Below are 21,413 nucleotides of genomic sequence, written 5' to 3'. Positions count from 1 at the left end.
TTGAAGATTAGTGATATGGTCAACTTACTCCATAAGAGACACGTGCAGAATTAAGATGATGCAGATAAGTTCCGCATCCGCAGGACTGCAGGAGTACAGGGCCGGGCAGCATTGCAGCTCCAGCACTAAAAGGGGCAGCATGTTTGAATTCAAACCCAAACATATACCGGATAAAATATTTTAGTACGTGTAAAATTATTTTAAAAATATTTTAGTACGTGTAAAATTATTTTTTATGACCTGGGAAACACTAACTGAAAAATAAGTCATGTACAAATTAAAATCCTCTTTCAAACTCCGTCTTATAAAGACTGCAACCAAGCAAACAGAGTATTGTACCAATGTGCCAAGTAAAACAGCCAAGTATGGAGACAGGTTTTTATTAATAAACACCACGTTCAAAAGGAGGCATCAATACTGCACCAAATTCAAGAGCACCACTACCAAAATACTCCAAAAAGCTTATTTCAAGGAGAACCATCCGTCCTCTAGATTGCTAGCTACATCAAAATTGCACACCATGCTTGCAACTTCAAACATACATTTGCACTTTGCGCCTAGAGCTTGAGGAAAACAAACTCTTCAATCGCTGGAATCTCCCCGATCTTTGTCAGCGTGCCCTTGCTTGGTTCCTCATCAACACCGATAGCCATGACAGCATGCTTGCGAGGAGCAATTCTTCCGACACTCATGAAACTGACATTGACGTTCTCCTCACCCAAGACACTTCCGACTGACCCAATCATACCTGGTTGATCAACCTGCCTGCAAAGGATCAGGCTTCCTTCCAAGCTCACATCCACCTGGAATGCTCCAACCTTTGTTAGATGAGGAACACCATCCTTCACTCTCCCCTCCACAGTGATCTCTCCAGTCTCAGACATCGCACTGGGAAATTTGGACTCGACATTGGCAATGTGAACTTGAATGTAATCAATAGGTGTCTCAGGTGAGCCATCCAACAGGATCCTCTCCTCGGTGATGCGAACTCCCCTCTGCTTTGCGGTGAAGTCAGCATTTACCAGATTGACAAAAACACTGGAGATTGGTTCAATCAATCCCTTGGTGATCATTGCACGGAGAAGTCTCGTGTCAAGATCATCAGGGGCCCGTGCAGATGCATAGGTCACTTTCACAGACTTGATACCACCACCACCAGCAACTAGTTGCACAGCCAAGCGCCCAAGCTTTTCTGCAAGCACAACAAAAGGTGCAAGCTCTGACAGCACCTGCATGAACCGAATAGATGCAGCATATTAAATGTGAGGAGGTATATGAGTTGGGGTAAGTAGATAACAAAAGATTCATACCTCAGCAGGAACCATTGGCGCATTGACTGCAGAAGCTGCAAGCTCCCCCTTCAGAGCTCCAATGACAGCTTCAGCTATCTCAATAGCCACTCCTTCCTGTGAAACTTGTCGTGTTAAGCAAACTGATAGCTACGATAGAGAACCTGGATGGGTCATTTCTGAGCAAATTCAGCATACCTGTGCCTCCACTGTGCTGGCACCAAGGTGAGGTGTGACAGTAACATTCTCGTGCAGTACCAACTTGTTGTCAGGTGCTGGGGGTTCTTTAGTGAACACATCAAGAGCAGCCTAATATACAGAAAATTTGAAAAATATAAGCATGATTCCAGGGAAACATCTCAACGACGCTTCACTGAATTTCATTAGAGCATGAAACACAAGGAGGTGAGTTAAGATAATCAAACAAACCTGTGCTACTATTCCTGAATCAAGTGCCCTGACTAGAGCTTCTTCATCAATTACACCACCACGTGCAACATTTATAATGCGAACACCCTTCTTCATCTTAGCGAAGGCCTCATCATTGAGCATCTTGTTTGTTGCAGGCGTAAGAGGCATGTGTAACGAGACAAAGTCAGCAGTTGTCATGGCCTCCTCCATGCTAACTAGCTCAACCCCGATTGCACGAGCCCGATCAGCAGAAGCATATGGGTCATGTGCAATCACATGCATTCCCAAGCCTTTAGCACGACGAGCAACTTCTGAACCGACCTTTCCAAATCCAAGAATAGCAAGAGTTTTTCCCACAAGAGATACACCAACATACTTGTTGCGCTGCCATTGACCTGTGCAAGATTCAATTCAACAAGTAAGCTTTCACAGAACAACATTGAACCATTGATGGATTAACAACTGGCACTGCTGTGATAGTGTACTCTCCCAAGCAATTCATAAAAAAAAGAGTCATTTGTTTACGCGAGAAATAACAATTTCAAGTTCATCTATGTGTTTCGTATCTTTCAAAGGTGTATCGTTACTATCTAGTATTGGTACTCTTGTTTCAATTTCTTAATAGGAACATATAATTGAAACAGAAGAACTAGGTATCATCTACTCATTGCCATGCTTGTTAAACTTTTCCATGAAAAAAAAGTGGGATTTACAGTTATCCTTAAAGCATCGTCTCCGCTCTATCCAATAAGAGACAACTATATTCTAAACATGCCTGAGCGATAGAGGATAGCTGAACAGCTCTATACTGAACATGCCTAAAAGATACTAGCTGGTTAGGAGCCTAGCATCTATGCAAAACACTGTACTTTAATAGCCAATTCAAACAAACAGATAAAATAGACATCTATTCTTTCTAAAGCCAAAAAATGATAAACACGACTACAGCATCTGTTTTCTATCTCTCAAAGATGTCAGCAGAACATTACTACCTAGTAGTACTGCTGCTTCTATTTCATAATATGCGCATGATTGCCTGTAATTGAAAGTGAAAAACAAGGCTTCATACTAGATTGATAGTAGAACATTTTTTGTGCGTCTTTTTTAGATAATGGAAGAACATTTTTTATGCGTCTACTTGAAAATAAGTAACTAAATACTTGGTAATTCCTCTAAAAGCCTTATTTCCAATTTGTAAAATAAGAAACAGCTATATAGTATATACTGAACAGTGCCTCAAAGATAAGAGGGCAGTACTAGATTGTCTAAGAATAGCTATTATACCGAATGCCTGCACGGCTGCACGACACTAGATTGTAGGGTGGGTCCATGCGAAATACAGTTTTTTAACGCTTTGGATCACAAGATTCGAAAGATAATGGAAGCATCATGTCAAAACACTGAAACAGGGATCATTTTTGAGACTGGAGACTGGAGCGGGTGCACTGAAAACTGACCAGCCTTGAGTGACGCGTCCGCCTGCGCGATGTTCCTGGCCATGGCGGTGAGCAGCGCGATACCATGCTCGGCGGCGGCGACGGTATTAGCGGTCGGCGCGTTGACGACGAGGCACCCATGCTCGGTGGCGGCGGCGAGGTCGACGTTGTCGATCCCGACGCCGGCGCGGCCGACGACGCGGAGCCTTCCCCCGGACGCCTCGAAGACGTCGCGGCCGACCTTGGTCCCGGACCTGACGATGAGCGCGTCGCAGAGCGAGATCTTGGCGCGGAGGTCCTCGGGGGAGAGGCCGTAGGAGCAGTCGACGTTGGCGAACTCCCGCAGCAGCGCGAGCCCCGCGGCGCCGAGCTTCTCGGCCACGAGCACCGTCGGCTTCCCCGCCACGGCGCCCGCGGCGGGGGACTCGGTGGAGGCCGTCGACGCCGCCGGGGCCGCGGCGGCGACCGGGGCGGCGAGGCGCGCGCGCTGGGCGTGGGGCTGCGCGCGGAGCGGGAGGCGGACGGCGGAGGGCGCGGCGGCGGCGAGGGTGCGCGGGGACGGGAGGAGCGCGCGGTGGTGGGTCGTGGCGGTGGTCGGGGACGGCGCCGCCATGGCGGCTTGGAGCTGGAGGCGGGTCGGGTTCGAGGGGTTTGGGGGGTTTGGGGTTCGGTCAGTGGTGCTGGTGGCGTCTGGTGTGTTTCGGTGGGTTCGCGGTGCGGCGCTTTCACTTATGGCGAGGTGAGGTGAGTCAGCCGTCCGGCCACCTACACCTACCTTGACGAGCCCGATTTGGCTTGGTCAGTGGAAACCTCAGGCCTCGTTTAGATGCCAAAAAAATTTGGCAAACTGTTACTGTGTTTTCGTTGTTATTTGATAATTATTATCAAATTATAGTCTAATTAGGCTTAAAAGATTCGTCTCGTGGATTTCGTCTATACTGTGTAATTAGTTTTATTTTTTATTTATACTTAATGCTTCATGCATGCGTCTAAAGATTTAATGTGACGGAAAATTTTGAAAAATTTTGCAAAATTTTTTTCAACTAAACTGGACCTTGGGCAAAATGGAAATCCAACCAGGTAGGTAGGAGTATTCCTACTCCGTACTTCGTTTACGAGAGTTGTACACACCACGAGTACACTCATTGTCAGGGGGTTGCGTTGTCGCGGTAGGTGGCAGAAGAAAATCCACCGCGCGATTCAACCAGCTTTTTGTGTCGATCATGCATGCATGTTATATCGGTCCCCCAGCGTTACCTCTGGTTCATGTAACGTGCACCGGCACCGGTGAACGAATCGCATTTTGCATGGATGATCCTAGTCCGTCCTAACCCATGAGCGTGGCTGGCTGAAAAGAGGACCCCGTCGAAGGAATCCTGCACGTACGTCTGTTGAAATGCACGGAGTAGAAAGTGCGGTTGGTGGCGGCTCCGCGGGGGCGAACGAACAAACACGGTAAAGATCGCCGCGCTGCGCCCGGGTGTCACCGACTCACCGTTTGCGGAAAAACACCTCGCATCCCCAGCCTTCTTTATGGCAAAGCAAAATACCACACCAGCCGCCTGTGCGACTGTGCCCGTGGCCGTGGGGCGTAGCGGGAGAGGAACGGAAACGGTGGCCGCGGCCCAAGGACGTGCAGGCGTAGGTGTGTCAGCGTGGTTGGTGGCTGGACTGAGACGGCAGTGATGGCACCGCGCCAGCCGAAGCGGGGACTCTGGCTCCCCCGGTCCCGGACTGGCAGACTCCCAGGCAAGTTGGCAGCGGCGATTGGATCTCGCTCACCGCGGTCCAGTTCCTGGCGGCGCTTGGAAAGTCGGAAGTGGCACGAGCCGTTGGAACAACGGAGATCTGTGTGCGCTCGGGAGTCGGGACTCTGGAGTCTGCACACGGGGTCGGTCAGTGGCTAACGCACGGTGCCCAGGTTTGGAGGATTTTTTAATTGGCAGTGACGGCGCCCCAATGATCATCCTGGTTCTTCTGGTTGCGACTTGCGAGAGCACATGCTGCCAGACTGTCAAGTGGCACTAGATGATTATGAATAAATAAATGGTGGAATGGAATCTTCGCGTCGAGCTGTCTTTGTTGGGTTCTGCCTTGCCAAGTGCAAAGCTTCGACCGCCTTGTTGCGGGCTTCACAGTGGACTACTACCCGCGTGCGTGATGGCTTCCAAAGCAGCTGTTCCTACGACTTCCTACGATGACCCAACAGGCGTGCCGACCACGGCGACGGAGCGGGAGGAGGATCCGGAGTTGGTTCGCGAGCGGGGCTGTCCGCTTCAGAGCAGAAGCACGAGGCAGAGGAGTTCCACAAAAACTGCCACGGCACACTCTTTAACTCACCAGTTGCCACTGCCGAATGGGTCCATATTATTTGTCGGTGTAGAAAGTGACCAACAAGTAAATATTTATAGTTTTATCATACGTTGTGATCGGAGGTGGCCTAACACTGAATGACACAGGGTTTATACTGGTTCAAGCAACGTACCCTACGTCCAGTTTGAGTCGGTCGGTGACTTTATTCCTGAGCCCAGGTGTTCGAAGTTTGCAGTGGGGTTACAAACGAGAAGGAGAAAGATGGGGGTACAAGAGGTCCGGTCGGACTCAGGTCGGAAGGGTCAAGAGCGACATGAGCTCCGCTATAAGCTAAGCGTTCAAACGTGTGCTTGAGGTTCGAACCTGGCGGTTCTGTGGTTGTGAACTAGTGAACTTGATCGATCTAATGAATCTCGAATCAACTGAATGTTGGGAGAGAGCATCCCCTTTTATAGATGAAGGGGATGGCCTTATAAATGAGAGGGAGAGAATATGTATGCTTCTAAGCCTTGTTGCCCACGCCAGCGGGTACAGGATGATGGTAGACGTCCACAACAATGTTGGATGTCGGATGCACGTGAGAGGTTGCGTCGTTTTGTTCGGGTATGGCAGATGTCGGTATCTGTTATACTGTTGATGCCCAGAGGCATGTGATGGGTTTCACCATGTTCACTCGGTACGGTAAATGCCGATGCACACAACACTGTCAATACCTAGAGGTATGTGGGGGAGCCTTACCGTATTGGAGTTAATGGCGCCCACAATACTGTAGAGAAAATGTCAGCGCCTACAACACTGATTGTGTTAGGGAGGTTGCAAAGTACTATTTCTACAGGTGTACAGGGTACGGTCCCTGTTATCGTGGGTTGATTTGTACGCCCTGCCTTGCTTTCTCCGCCCATTTCCTAGTCCTTACCGAGCAGGCGTCCCTAGTCAGTTGGTCCCAGTCGGCTCTGATTGCGCCAGTCGGAGAAGAGCAGTGAGCAGGGTTTTGGCGTACCCTGGTCGGAGACGTGGGTTCGGAGTCGAAAGTAGTGTTTTTGCCAGACCTTCTGGTCGGAGAGGCCATCCGGAGGTGGGCTGAAGACCGAAGTGAGCCATCCGGTCGGAAAGGTGGGCCGGAGTTGGAAAACGGGCGTCGCTCCTCCTCGGCCAGACCTTCTGGTCGGTGATTGGATCGTCCTTCCGGCCTGTTGTTCAGATACTTGGGCCGGCCCATGAGTTGCGCGTTTGTCTGCATGGGCCGAGTCTTTGTTGGGAAGCTGGTCCGCGAGGGACCCCGGGTTTATGAACCCGATAGGAGCCCCCGAGCCCCCGGGCGATTCAGACAGAATCGTCTGGGGGGGTTTCATGTTGCCAGCGGGGGAGGTTTTTGTTTCGTTAGCAGGTGTGCGCGAGCGCACCCTCAGGTGTAGCCCCTGAGCCCCCTGGCGATTCAGGCAGAATCATCCGGGGGTGTTTGTTAGCGGGCGTGTGTGTGCGTTTTTTAGTCGAGACGGAATCGTCAACCAAGGTGTCGTTGCGCAGCCGAGACATTTAGTTTTGGGATCGGGCGAGGTAGAGCTCGTGGATCCTGACGTCGATGCGCGCCGTGGGATCGGACGAGGCAGTTAGTTTCGGGATCAGACGAGACGGGGCTCGTTGGTCCTGGCGTCGGTGCGCGCCGTGGGATCGGGCGAGTCGAAGTCGTGGATCCTGGCCTTGGTGCAGCCCACGCAGCCGAGTTAGTTAGTTAGTTTAGTTTAGGGATCGGGCGAGCCGAAGCTCATGGATCCTGATGGGGCGAGTTCGGGGTCGTAGACCCAGGTGTTTTTTGGTGTGCAGTCGAAGCGTAGCCGAGTGGATGGGGCGAGTTCAGGGTCATAGACCTAGGCGTTTGGTGTGTAGTCGAAGCGTAGCCGATGGATGGGGCGAGTTCGGGGTCGCAGACCCGGGCATTTGGTGTCTTGAGCCCCCGAGCCTCGTTGGGCTTTTGTAGGGGTCGATTTGAGTTGTGTGCGTTACCCCGTCCTCGATTTCTCACAACCAGAGGGGCTGAGTTTTGTCCCTTGTCCCGATCGCTCAGGCTCGAGTGACGCGCTCAGTGAGTTCGCTAACGGGTATGATTGAGTGGAATCTGGGTCCGTCGTTCGTGACGGGGTCGGCATAGCCCTCTTGTGATATTCCACTGCTCCTTTACCTACAGTCCGGCAGATGCCTGGGTCATTCTGGAGACCGACTAGGGTGGCCTGACGGCTTCCCCTCGATGGAGATTCTGTGGGCTTGATAAGAGGTTCAGGATCGAACGAGAAGGTTGAGATGACCCTGTCTGTTTTGGGGCAGACGGGGCGAGGGCCGCACGGGGCTCATCTGCGTTTTCTCCCCTGGCTCTGTTTAATGTAGGGCGGCCTCGAGACCTTTGTGGGCCGGTCTTTGAACCCCAGTTGGTCGTTGCTCATGTCGAATGGGGCAACTGCCGCTTCGTGACGCAACGCGGAGCGTTGTGATGCATTTCGCTGCATGTGCGATGCTTAGTTCCTGAGCCCCCGGATGGTTTAGGGCCCGAATCATCCAGGGGGCATGGGCGTATGGAATGAATGCATGTATGGATGTATGAAATGATTGTAAAGAAATAGCAGGGGTCGGCAGTGTTACCTTGATGACTCGAGTGATGGGGTTTGAAGAGCTTCAATTGGAAATGTCCGACCGGGACCCGTGCTCGTCGTTCATGATGGAGTTGGCGTGGCCTATATGGGGCGTTGAAGGGTCGAGATGGCGGACTAGAGGGGGGGTGAATAGTCTTTTCTAAAATTAATCGCGTCGGCTAACCGATATAAGTGCGGAATAAAAACAATCGGTCTAGCCAAGACTACACCCCTCTATATATGTTCACTAGCACCTTGCAAAGATACTAATTATGCAACTAAGGTGCCGGGCTAGCTAGAGCTCTCCTAACCAATTCTAGGAGCAAGGTCACACAAACCTATGCCACTAGTACTTTAAGCAATAAGGGAGCTCCTACACATGCTAGTAAGCAAAAGCACAAAGCCAACTAAGCTCACTAGCAAAGCTCAATAACAAGGCAACCAATGCCTAATTAGAGAGCGCAAATACTTAGCTACACAAACTAAGCAATGTGACTAACAAGGTTACTAAAACCAAATTAGCCACTCAAGGGAGCTACTTCTATGCTACACAAGCTAGAAGGTAACTAGTGAGCTACACAAGCTAACTAATTACAAGAGCAACTACACAAGCACAATGTATGTGAAAGTAATTACAAGCTTGTGTAAGGGGGTTGCAAACCAACGGGAAGAACAAAGTTGACATGATGATTTTTCTCCCGAGGTTCACGTGTTTGCCAACACGCTAGTCCCCGTTGAGACAAGCTTCAAGGTTGCCGCCGGTCCTCTTGCTAGTGGTGACTCACAAGTCACACTCTCCCACGTGGAGTGCTTACCACAAGCTCTAGCACTTGACCCGGCCGGACCACTTGTCACCCTTCGCGTCTCGCTTTACTAGAGTTGCTCTTCGCGGCTCCCGCGGGGCGAGCACAATGCCCCTCACAAGCACTTCTCCGGAGCGCCGCACAAGCTTCTTGCGCGCTTCGACGGAGACCACCACCAAGCCGTCTAGGAGGTGGCAACCTCCAAGAGTAACAAGCACCATCGGCTTGCAACTCGATCACCTAGTGCCACTCGATGCAACCTCACGATGCAATCGCACTAGAATCGCTCACTCACATAATCGGATGATCGCTATCAAGTATGTGTGAGATGGAGGGCTCCCAAGCACTCACAAGCATGGACACTAAGTCCCTTGAGGTGCTCTCACCAGCCATGGCCGAGGGCCACTTCTATTTATAGCCCCAAGGGCTAAACTAGCCATTACCCCTTCACTGGGCAACGGTCGGGACGACCGGACGCTCCGGTCGTGTTGACCGGACGCTGGACCTCAGCGTCCGGTCGCTCGCAGACGACCACATGTCCCGATTCCAACGGTCACTTGACCTGACCGGACGCAGCAACTTCAACTGACCGGACGCTGGACCTCAGTGTCCGGTCATTTCCAGTAAGCTCCCGAGCATGACCGGACGCGTCCGGTCGAACGTGATCGGACGCAGCACCAGCGTCCGGTCACTCTCCAGCTTCTGCGTCACTCCACGTCAGCGCGACCGGACGCAGGTAGTCAGCGTCCGGTGCATTCAGATCCAGCGTCCAGTCAGTTGACCGATGCCAGCATCTTCGCGACCAACTTGTTCTCACTTCTAACTTCTTCATCCTTGCTCCAAAGAGCCAACCACCAAGAATTTGCATCCGGCGCAATAGAAAATAGGCACTCCATTTTCCCGAAAGCGTCGAATCCCGCCGAGCTTGCAAGGCGGGAGGGAGAGAAGGACCCAAAACCCATCTCACCCCTGCAAACACCACCTCCTTTGTAAATGTGCCAACACCACCAAGTGTACACCATCATGTGTATGTGTGTTAGCATTTTCACAATCATTTCCCAAAGGATGTTAGCCACTCAACTTGCCACGCCACTCGATCCTAGCGACAATGCAAAGTTAGATCACTCGAGTGGCACTAGATGACCGATATGCAAACAAGTTTGCCCCTCTTGATAGTACGGCCATCTATCCTAAACCCAGTCATAAACTTCTCTATACACCTATGACCGGTGAAATGAAATGCCCTAGGTTATACCTTTGCCTTGCGCATTCCATTCCATCTCCTTCAATGTCGATGCAACACATGCACCTACACGATCAACAATGATATGATCCACTTCATATCATCACATGATCATATTGGTTCATCGATCTTGACTCTACTTGCTCTTCACCGTTGCCATCGTCCATCGGCGCCAAGTCTTGCTCAAGCTTCACCGCCACGCGGTCCATCACTCCAAAGCCTTCGACTTGCCCTTCACGCTTGCAACCGGTCCATCAAGCCAAGTCTTGTCTTGATCTTCTCCACCTTGATCACATGACTCAATGTCATGTCTCATGTGCAATAAGCTCCTTCATCATCACATGTGTGAGCTTTGCAACATCTCCAAGCCATTTTCACCTTCATGGCATATGTTGCTCACACATATGTACCTGTGGACTAATCACCTGTGTATCTCATATAAACACAATTAGTCCACCTAGGTTGTTACTCAATTACCAAAACCAACAAGGACCTTTCAATCTCCCCCTTTTTGGTAATTGATGACAACTCTACAAAGATATGGAAATTAAGCTCTTTTGGATTCATGTTGCTTGCCCAAGTAATTTTACCATGTGAAAATGATTTTGGACAAGTACCACAAACCCGAAATGGTAGTATTAGCTCCCCCTACATATGTGCTAGTGTATTTAATTTGAAGCTTGCACATATGCATAGATTGAAATTGTGGGAGAGTAAATACTACAAAATGATGCTAAGGTGTATAGAATAAACCTTTGAAGCGTGTACTAATCATAGTTGCACCTTTAAGTTCATCCTTAGCACCATGGTTAGCTAGATATCACTTGGAAATAAAAGCACTAGATACCTCATGAGATCAACATTAAAATCAAGGTACTAGCATTACTTAAAGAATATACCAAGTGTCTAGCTATCATCCTATGCATGCTAGTTATCAAATCATCATCCAAGTTCTACAACTAGCATACACCACACAAGCATGCATATTGAATTTAAAAACTTATGCAATGCAAGCAAGCATATGAATATGCACATATCAAATGCAATCAATCAAAGTTCATGAGCTTGCTCCCCCTACTTGTGTGCTTCTCTTGTCCAAGAATTTTGATCCATCTCTTTTCTTCAATATTGCTCCCTCTTTGTCCATGTCCATGTCCAACCTTTTTCATATCTTATCTTCTTATCTCTCCCCCTTTGTACAATCTCTCCCCAAGCTTCATATCTTTGTACAATCTCTCCCCCTTTGTCATCAATTTCCATAAAAGGTATTGTTCTTATTGATGCAAAGGTGTGCACTTTGGGGTAGATGGTTGAGACTTGCATTTTTTATGGACATTACTTGAATATTGGAATGACACCATATGTAGATACCATTTAGAATTTGCAACTTGTACTACTTGTATCTTATTATTCTATGTATGGGTCATCCATTTTATTTCACTTAAGCTCTTGTAGGTGAGGGATGCATTCTTTATTTGATGATCACTTAAAGTTGAGGATCACTTGTGGAACCATTGTCTACTATATATAGATACCACTTGTAGGAAGTGAATACCATTTGAAAGAATCTTCTAGTATGGAACCACTTGTTTGATTTATCAATAAAGACCATTTCTTGAACATTTGCTATCTTCATGAGTACCACTTATAGGATATCACTTATGAGTTGAAACATACAAACTAGATATCCATTTGCATTGTTGTCTTGTGCTTGTACTCTTATTACTATCATGAGCTTCTTATGTGACTTGAACTAAATTGATTTGCTTAAGTTTTCAAGTCCGGTTTGAACCAATGACAAGCTTCTTCACACCTCTTTTAAGGGTTATCTTGTCAATGTTGTACTTGTCACTTATTAGCAATCCAAATTAAGTCAAGTACTTGGGTTCACTAGCTCATGAACAAATTCATGTACTAACCACTAGATCAAGTAATCACTCAAACAATAGTGGTAGGCTATGAATTTAAACATTTCACTTGTTATGCATGATCCTATGAAGCATGTACTATATGCACTAACCGCATACTAGTAAGGGATGAAATGATCATGCATATTACAATGATACCTTTGCTATGTTGGAGTAGAGGATAGTCACATAGATTCCAATTCATTACTCCAATAGCAATACGAAGTCCAATTATAAGCTTGGTGAAGACTGATAGATACAAATTTGGATCTCATTCTTCACCCATATGAAATGAATACCACTTATGATCAAGTGCACTTTCTTGTTGTGGTTGACTTGCTTCATCTTTTGATCTTAGCTTGCATGAGAGCATCAATATGAGAATACCACTTGAAATATTATGACTAGCTCTCTTTTGGGTGTTGCTTGCTTTTCTTGATCAATCCTTTTGATTGCTTCAACTAAGCATCTCAAATGTTCCTCGGATCACCACTTCCATGTTAGCCTTCCAAGTTCCACACTTGGTTCACCTACACATAGGCGGCAAGCCCCTACACTAGGGAGAAGTGACCTCTCTCCAAGAACCATTCTTGATACTCACTTAAAATAACTTGATTGATTGATCCAAGTGATGGACTTAATTTGATGAGTAACCTTGATTCCTTCTTTAAGTCCTTTTCTTTCTTCTTGTTTAAGTTCTTTTCTTTCTACCAAATGATTTCTAATAGTCACTAGAACTTAAACTTCAACTTCATCTTGAGTTTGATCTTGATCTTCTAATTTGAGTACCAAAAGTGTGCAAAGTACACTCCTTAATCAAATGGCCTTGTACTCTTTGTTTAACATGTTACTAGATCATCTCAAAACTAAACTTAGGTACCTCAATCACTTGTAAACATGTTTCTAACTTGAGGACCTTTCAATCAAAGTGACTCTAGATCAATCCAATACTTGTCACTTTTCTGGCAGATTTTGTACCCTTCAAAGAAATAAGCATATCTCCCAAAGTACAAATCCAAATACCACGAAATTTGGTGGAGATGAGCATTACTAGGTTATCTAGCAGCTGTAAAAATTTGAGCTTCATTTGACTTATATATTGCTGCCAAATTTTAATTCTTCCACCACTGCTACATGCTGAAAACTGCTGCACTATAGCTGACAAGAACCACTCCAAAACCGAAGCATTTCTTATCCAATTTCCATGAAATTTCTACAGCATCTCATACCATAAGTCTAGAGCATGTACACCAATTTTCAAGCCAATCCAATAAGATTTGATCACTCAAACATGGCTATGATCACAGCTAGCTCAGATTTTGAATATAGGACAGATTTCAAGCAATTGAGCTATACTTCATCAAATATGAATCAAACTTGATACTAACTTGTTTGAATACTTCCATAAGACATATATCCATTCAAATCACTTACTAAATGTCATCTCATGAATTTATCCAACACAAATCAATCCAAACTTGATTACTAATCAACTTATCCATTCAAACACCTCATAGCAAGCAACATTGCATATTTATCCAATTCAATCAACTCATATGCACCCAAATGAAATGATCAACAAGAGATATACCTTGGTTAGCTCATGATCATCCAATTAGCAAGCTTTATCTCAATTATTTGCAAGCCATCAAATATATCCAATGAATCACCAACAACTTGAAATTTACACTTGTATGTTGTAGCACATTTGGACTTCACTCAATTTGTCATGGCATTGGGATTGGATGTGCACTAAGCTTCATATCTTGATTCAACATATGATGATCACTATGAAGACAATTGAATCAAGCCTCCAATGCCAATGGTACCTACACACATTCATCCACTTTTTGATGGTACCCAAACAAGTTTGGGTCCTCTTAAGTTAGGAGCAACATACTTAGGCATAGCCTTAGTATGAGTAGCGGGATGTTTTACAATGGCAATCATAGAGGTACCATTTCCATCCTTTCTAAGCATATCATGATCATCAATTGAAATAGGCTTAGAAATTTTACCTAGGGGACATGAATGTGCCATGTGTCCCCTTTCCCGGCATGAGTAGCACTTTCTCTTTGATTGAGCCTTCTCTTCCTTGCTCATGTGGTGCTTCTCATTGCCTTGCCTCTCATGGATTGCTTGAGCCTTCTTCTCAAGCTTGTTAGGACACTTAGAGGCAAAGTGTCCCGTACTTCCACACTTGAAGCACTTGATGTGAGCATAGGCTTTCTTCTCATTGTCATTCTTGCTCATCATCTTGGCATCTTGAATTTGCATTGGATGCCTTGCCTTCCCACCCCTTCTTGTTTTCTTCTTCTTGATCATCAAATCATCACCATCATGTTGGTTGATCTTAATTTGCTCTTGGGATGTCTTCTTTTGCTCAACTTGTGGCTTTGGTTGAGGCTTTACTTGTTGCTTCACCAATTCCTTGGTTGGGCACATCGAGGTAAGATGACCCCAAGTGCCGCACTTGAAGCACTTGACATGCTTTAGCCTCTCTTCTTCTTTCATCATCTTGAGCTTCTCAATGTTAGGGCAACCATTTGCAAGGTGTCCCGCTTCATGACACCGGTAGCATATGGTGTGAGAGAGTTTTCTTTGTTGAATCTTCTTCATCTTTCTTTCTCTCTTTCTTTCGCCCTTTGTCATCTTTTTCTCGAAGCCAAGGCCACACTTGTCACCATAGTATCTTTGAGTCTTCAACATGTGCTCAAAGGTGACTTTTGAGTTGTAGCACCTCTCTAACTTGTTGCTTAATTTCTTCACTTGTTCATTAAGCTCATTGTTCTCCTTCAAAAGGTTAGTCTCACAAGACATAGAAGTAGAACAAGCATCTATATGTGAAGAGCATGGCATTTCTAGTAAATCATCACAAGAGGTGGATACATGCTTCTTGCCTATATCACAAGGGTTAGCAATAATATGTGATTGATCAATTGACCCATGTGATGAGCTCTCACTAGTTTTAATTTTTTCATTAGAAATCTCCATAGTGAGAAAAGCATGGTCTTGTACCAAGTTATCATGAGTAACACTAAGTTCCTCATGAGCCAATTTTAGCTCCTCATGTGAACAAGTAGTAACATAGAGTAGATGCTTTTGTTGTTCACATGTGTTCTTTAGAAAAGAGTTATCATTTTTTAATTTCTCGATTTTAGCCATCTCTTTTTCTAAAGCTTTGATCATGCAACCATATCTATCTAGAAGCTCCTCATATGAATCAAGATCAATCACATTTGCATTAGATACCTTAGTGTCACCTTGTGACATGAAGCAATGTGGTGATGTAGATGGAGAGCTTGTAGTAGCATTATCATCATGGCTTGAGCATGAACCATCATTACCATCAAGTGTGCATGGGGTAGCATCTTCACTTGCAACACTTGTGGCATCATCATTAACCTTGTCAAGTGAACTTGTAGTGGATTGATCATCATCATTCTCACTTGACAATGAGGTGGAGCAATCTTCCACAATCACCAAATTGTGGTTATGCTCAACACACTCATGTGCCTCCTCCTTGGGCTCATCATCATCATCGGAGACCGTCCCATACTTCTCATTGAGATAACTCCAAATCTCATGGGCGGTCTTCATGTTCATGATCTTTCCAAATATGCAATCATGCAAAGATCTATACATGATGTTAGTAGCATGAATGTCGAGATCTAGGCATTTCTCTTGTGCTTGAGTTAGATTATCTTCATCTAACACATGAGAAAAGCCTACATCTACCATCCACCACATTTGAGGGCAAATAAACTTAAAATTGCATATCATCCAATTTTTCCATCGTGTAAAGTGTGTGCCATCAAAAATGTATGGACAATCAACATCTAGCCCATAAGCCGCCATCCTCTCGGGTCGGTGAAGACCACAAATGAGAGACCTAGCTCTGATACCAATTGAAGGGTTGAGATGGCGGACTAGAGGGGGGGTGAATAGTCTTTTCTAAAATTAATCGCGTCGGCTAACCGATATAAGTGCGGAATAAAAACAATCGGTCTAGCCAAGACTACACCCCTCTATATATGTTCACTAGCACCTTGCAAAGATACTAATTATGCAACTAAGGTGCCGGGCTAGCTAGAGCTCTCCTAACTAATTCTAGGAGCAAGGTCACACAAACCTATGCCACTAGTACTTTAAGCAACAAGGGAGCTCCTACACATGCTAGTAAGCAAAAGCACAAAGCCAACTAAGCTCACTAGCAAAGCTCAATAACAAGGCAACCAATGCCTAATTAGAGAGCGCAAATACTTAGCTACACAAACTAAGCAATGTGACTAACAAGGTTACTAAAACCAAATTAGCCACTCAAGGGAGCTACTTCTATGCTACACAAGCTAGAAGGTAACTAGTGAGCTACACAAGCTAACTAATTACAAGAGCAACTACACAAGCACAATGTATGTGAAAGTAATTACAAGCTTGTGTAAGGGGGTTGCAAACCAACGGGAAGAACAAAGTTGACACGATGATTTTTCTCCCGAGGTTCATGTGTTTGCCAACACGCTAGTCCCCGTTGAGACAAGCTTCAAGGTTGCCGCCGGTCCTCTTGCTAGTGGTGACTCATAAGTCACACTCTCCCACGTGGAGTGCTTACCACAAGCTCTAGCACTTGACCCAGCCGGACCACTTGTCGCCCTTTGCGTCTCGCTTTACTAGAGTTGCTCTTCGCGGCTCCCGCGGGGTGAGCACAATGCCCCTCACAAGCACTTCTCCGGAGCGCCGCACAAGCTTCTTGCGTGCTTCGACGGAGACCACCACCAAGCCGTCTAGGAGGTGGCAACCTCCAAGAGTAACAAGCACCACTGGCTTACAACTCGATCACCTAGTGCCACTCGATGCAACCTCACGATGCAATCGCACTAGAATCGCTCACTCACACAATCGGATGATCGCTATCAAGTATGTGTGAGATGGAGGGCTCCCAAGCACTCACAAGCATGGACACTAAGTCCCTTGAGGTGCTCTCACCAGCCATGGCCGAGGGCCACTTCTATTTATAGCCCCAAGGGCTAAACTAGCCGTTACCCCTTCACTGGGCAACGGTCGGGACGACCGGACGCTCCGGTCGTGTTGACCGGACGCTGGACCTCAGCGTCCGGTCGCTCGCAGACGACCACGTGTCCCAATTCCAACGGTCACTTGACCTGACCGGACGCAGCAACTTCAACTGACCGGACGCTGGACCTCAGCGTCCGGTCGTTTCCAGTAAGCTCCCGAGCATGACCGGACGCGTCCGATCGAACGCGATCGGACGCAGCACCAGCGTCCGGTCACTCTCCAGCTTCTGCGTCACTCCACGTCAGCGCGACCGGACGCAGGTAGTCAGCGTCCGGTGCATTCAGATCTAGCGTCCGATCAGTTGACCGACGCCAGCATCTTCGCGACCAACTCGTTCTCACTTCTAACTTCTTCATCCTTGCTCCAAAGAGCCAACCACCAAGAATTTGCATCCGGCGCAATAGAAAATAGGCACTCCATTTTCCCGAAAGCGCCGAATCCCGCCGAGCTTGCGAGGCGGGAGGGAGAGAAGGACCCAAAACCCATCTCACCCCTGCAAACACCACCTCCTTTGTAAATGTGCCAACACCACCAAGTGTACACCATCATGTGTATGTGTGTTAGCATTTTCACAATCATTTCCCAAAGGATGTTAGCCACTCAACTTGCCACGCCACTCGATCCTAGCGACAATGCAAAGTTAGATCACTCGAGTGGCACTAGATGACCGATATGCAAACAAGTTTGCCCCTCTTGATAGTACGGCCATCTATTCTAAACCCAGTCATAAACTTCTCTACACACCTATGACCGGTGAAATGAAATGCCCTAGGTTATACCTTTGCCTTGCGCATTCCATTCCATCTCCTTCAATGTCGATGCAACACATGCACCTACACAATCAACAATGATATGATCCACTTCATATCATCACATGATCATATTGGTTCATCGATCTTGACTCTACTTGCTCTTCACCATTGCCATCGTCCATTGGCGCCAAGTCTTGCTCAAGCTTCACCGCCACGCGATCCATCACTCCAAAGCCTTCGACTTGCCCTTCACGTTTGCAACCGGTCCATCAAGCCAAGTCTTGTCTTGATCTTCTCCACCTTGATCACATGACTCAATGTCATGTCCCATGTGCAATAAGCTCCTTCATCATCACATGTGTGAGCTTTGCAACATCTCCAAGCCATTTTCACCTTCATGGCATATGTTGCTCACACATATGTACCTGTGGACTAATCACCTGTGTATCTCATATAAACACAATTAGTCCACCTAGGTTGTCACTCAATTACCAAAACCAACAAGGACCTTTCAGGCATCCCTTCGCTCCTTACCTGTCTCTTGGTGTGTTTTTCTGAGCTGTTCAATCGACTTTAGGAAGCCCGATGGTCTCTTCTGGCGAGGATCCCATTTTTGGGTTTATCCATGTCCCGCCTTGGGATGCGGAGGGCCGCCTACGTGTGGTGGCGCTTTGGTTCTTGTGCCCGACGTGCGGTAGTGGTGGGCCATGCCCAGGCCATGTCCTATTTGATCAGGCGTCGTTCCGTCGGGCAGGGCGTGTCTTATCGGTCAGGGTGCGTCCCATCTGCATTAAATGGGAAAGAGAGAGGGGTTTTCGCTCCACCATTTCGTCTTTCCTGATCGGCGCGCCTTCCCCAACTGCTGCACCATTTTCCTTAAGTAGGAGAAGGGAGAAGGTTTTCGCCCTGTTCCTTCGCCTATTCCTCATCTGCCGCCTCCTTTCCATTTCCTTCTTGCCGAAAGCATTCTTGGGAGCCGCGGCGGTTCCTAGGAAAGAAAAGGGAGAGAGCGAGGGGAAAGAGAAAACTCAAATCCTTTCATGATCTCGGAGCGAAATATCAGACTGAAGGTCATCCACTGTGAGGGAGTCAGTGTTGAAGACCTTCGCCGTGAAGGGGTTTCTGCAGCCGAAGGAGGTGGCGCACTGGAGGGCTCCCGGGAGGGAGGAGTTTCCACAACCTCGGCCCAGCGAGATGGTTTTCTTTCTCGCCTTCCATGAGCATAGGTTAGGATACCCCACACACTGGTTCCTGCGCGGACTCCTCAATGAGTGGGGTCTGGAGCTGCAGCACCTCAATCCGACGGGGGTGCCGCACATCGCCAGCTTCGTCACCGTCTGTGAGGCTTTCCTCAAGATGGAGCCACATGCGGACTTCTTCCGGTGGCTATTCTCTAGGAGAGCTTTGCCGGTGGGGAATCCGCCCGAGGTCACGCTAGTGGGGGGTTTCGCCCTACAAAGAAAACTAAGCGCGAGGGGCTCGTATCTTGCGTACATCCCCTATGACTCCAACCGGGGGTGGCACGAGGAGTGGTTTTATATCAGGAATCCGATGGAGGCACCGTTCCCGGTGTTCACTGGCGGGAGGTCGGAGAAGTAGGATAGTTGGTTGTGGGGCTGTTCCCGTCGGGAGAAGAAGAAGGTGGAGATCATTGAGGAGGAGCTCTAGAAGCTCGTGCGGCACGGCCTTGACGGGGTGCGGGTGTTCCACACCCTCTACCGCCGCCGGGTTGCTCCATTGGCGGAGAGGACACAACTGATGTGGAAGTACAATAGCCCGACGGACCTAGACCGCACGTCGCCGGAGGAGCTACCAAACAACGAGGTCTGGAGTCGCCTTGATCGGGTGCTGCAGCTGAAGCCCAAGGAGGACGTCAATGGGAAGCCCGCACCTTTCAACTCAGCAATCGTGTCCAAATTGGTATGCTCCCTTCTCTCTAGTCTGTGCTTTTTCCTCTGCTTTCCTATTTTCTGATTTCGAGACACCCGTTCCGTAGGAACTTGGAGTTTACAAGTCCTGGCCGCACCTTCCCAAGGGACCGGAGGGCGTGGCTCGGCAGGTTGCCTAGAAGGAGGCGGCGGATGCCAGAAAGAAGAAGAGGACCAGAGAGGTTCGACGAAAGCAAGAGAAGGCGCAGGAGATCGCTCGACGTGTGAAGGTCGAGGAACATAGGAGCGATGTCGAGTCGGAGCTCGAGTCAGAGGATCCCACGTTGGTGGATGACATGGTTTTCTCTAAGGAGGAGGAAATTCAGGAGATCGTTGTGACCTCGGCGGAGCGTCGTGACCCTACGGCGACGTCTACTAGCGATGAGCGGGAGGTGGAGAGCTGTGCCGCGGTTCTCGTGCTAAGGAAGCATACGGCGAGCGCAGACGCCACCGATGAACGGGAAGCGAAGCGGGCGCGGTCACCGCGCCCCTTGATGGCGTCGCCGGTCTTGTCCCCATCTGCCGTGGGCACGACCGAGCCAGCCAGGTGGTCAGAGGAGTGGGCTTGCACCCGTGCATTGCCGAGACTGGTGCCAGCGCGTGACTCGCAATGGGTCGTAGCCTAGGAGCAGTCCTCACCCTGCGGGACCATCGATGTCGGGTCTTGGCTTCAGAGTCATACCGCTTACCTTCCGGTATGTTTTTCTTTGTTTCTTTTCGATCTTGTTTGTTGAGTCTTTTTTGGAGTATGACTGATCCATACTCTTTATCAGTGGCCGGGTGATGACGGTGTTGAGCATCGCCCTAACTCCCATGCAGGAGGTTTGGAGGCCCACCCTGCAGCGCGCCGCGGTGAGCGGGGGGGGGGGGGGGGAACAGGGTGGTGGCGGCGAACCCTTCCCTTCCGAGGATAGTGCCCCCCGGGTCGGTTGCTAGTAAAGTGGCAGCGTTGGCGTCGGCATTGGCGGCGTTGGGAAGCCGGTCCGCGAGGGACCCCGGGTTTATGAACCCGACATTATTGTTTGCAGCTAATCTCAGATAAGCAAGTATGGCAACACACTTACTCCGCCCTACAATAGTTGCACATCTTATTTCTCTCTTTATATACGAATCAAACTTTTTAAACTTTAATTAACTAAATATTTTAAAAAAATATTAATATTTATAATGTGTAGTACTCCTAATTGCCATTGGATTGATCGTAGTCTTATAATTAAATCTATATATATATATATCTATACCTAATACTAAAGAGGTAAAATTTCTGCAACTAAATTTTTTTCGTCCAACCTACTAATCCGCCCCGATCTCGTCATCGCCTCCCCCTCTGCCCGGAAGACCGTCATCTAGCGACCAAAGGACGAGAAGGAACTGAAGGAGGAATTAGAAACAAATAATGGGGTTCCAAATGCAAAGATACCAGAGACAAAGAAATAGTGGAAGGCCTTAAACGGTTTTAGAAACAAATTTAGGGTTCTTAATACAACACTCCATTTTTCTTTTTTTTTCTTTTTTCGCTTGGGCCTGTTGTGGTGGGTCTCATATTCGGCCCCAGGCTGGGCTGGCTGCGCAGTGGTCCGAGCCAAAGCCCATGGCCTAGCCGCACGGTAGTCCTTTTCCTTTTTTTCTTTTCT

At 47.8% G+C, this 21,413-nt stretch overlaps 1 protein-coding gene across 1 annotated transcript; it reads right to left on the bottom strand.

Moving 5' to 3' along the window:
* Nucleotides 1-255: 255 nt before the first annotated feature.
* LOC136493913 (D-3-phosphoglycerate dehydrogenase 3, chloroplastic-like) lies at nt 256-3,825 on the bottom strand. The gene is made up of 5 exons (XM_066490038.1): nt 3,158-3,825; nt 1,719-2,095; nt 1,488-1,598; nt 1,311-1,406; nt 256-1,229 (listed from the first exon to the last, which is right to left on the bottom strand). Exons 1-5 carry the CDS (start codon nt 3,747-3,749, stop codon nt 558-560), a joined length of 1,848 nt encoding a protein of 615 aa, XP_066346135.1. The 5' UTR covers nt 3,750-3,825; the 3' UTR covers nt 256-557.
* Nucleotides 3,826-21,413: the final 17,588 nt, after the last annotated feature.

This window comes from Miscanthus floridulus, chromosome 11 (assembly GCF_019320115.1).
Source record: "Miscanthus floridulus cultivar M001 chromosome 11, ASM1932011v1, whole genome shotgun sequence".
Taxonomy (NCBI): domain Eukaryota; kingdom Viridiplantae; phylum Streptophyta; class Magnoliopsida; order Poales; family Poaceae; genus Miscanthus; species Miscanthus floridulus.
Note: the sequence above shows the minus strand (reverse complement) of the source record. Positions and strands in the feature narration are given on the sequence as shown.

Excerpts from the sequence above, each read along its gene's own strand:
- LOC136493913 (XM_066490038.1), bottom strand. The coding sequence starts at position 3,749 with ATGGCGGCGCCGTCCCCGACCACCGCCACGACCCACCACCGCGCGCTC. Across the intron at positions 2,096-3,157 it reads GGACGCGTCACTCAAGGCTG|GTCAATGGCAGCGCAACAAG; the intron begins GTCAGTTTTCAG and ends AATCTTGCACAG. Across the intron at positions 1,230-1,310 it reads CGCCAATGGTTCCTGCTGAG|GTGCTGTCAGAGCTTGCACC; the intron begins GTATGAATCTTT and ends CGGTTCATGCAG.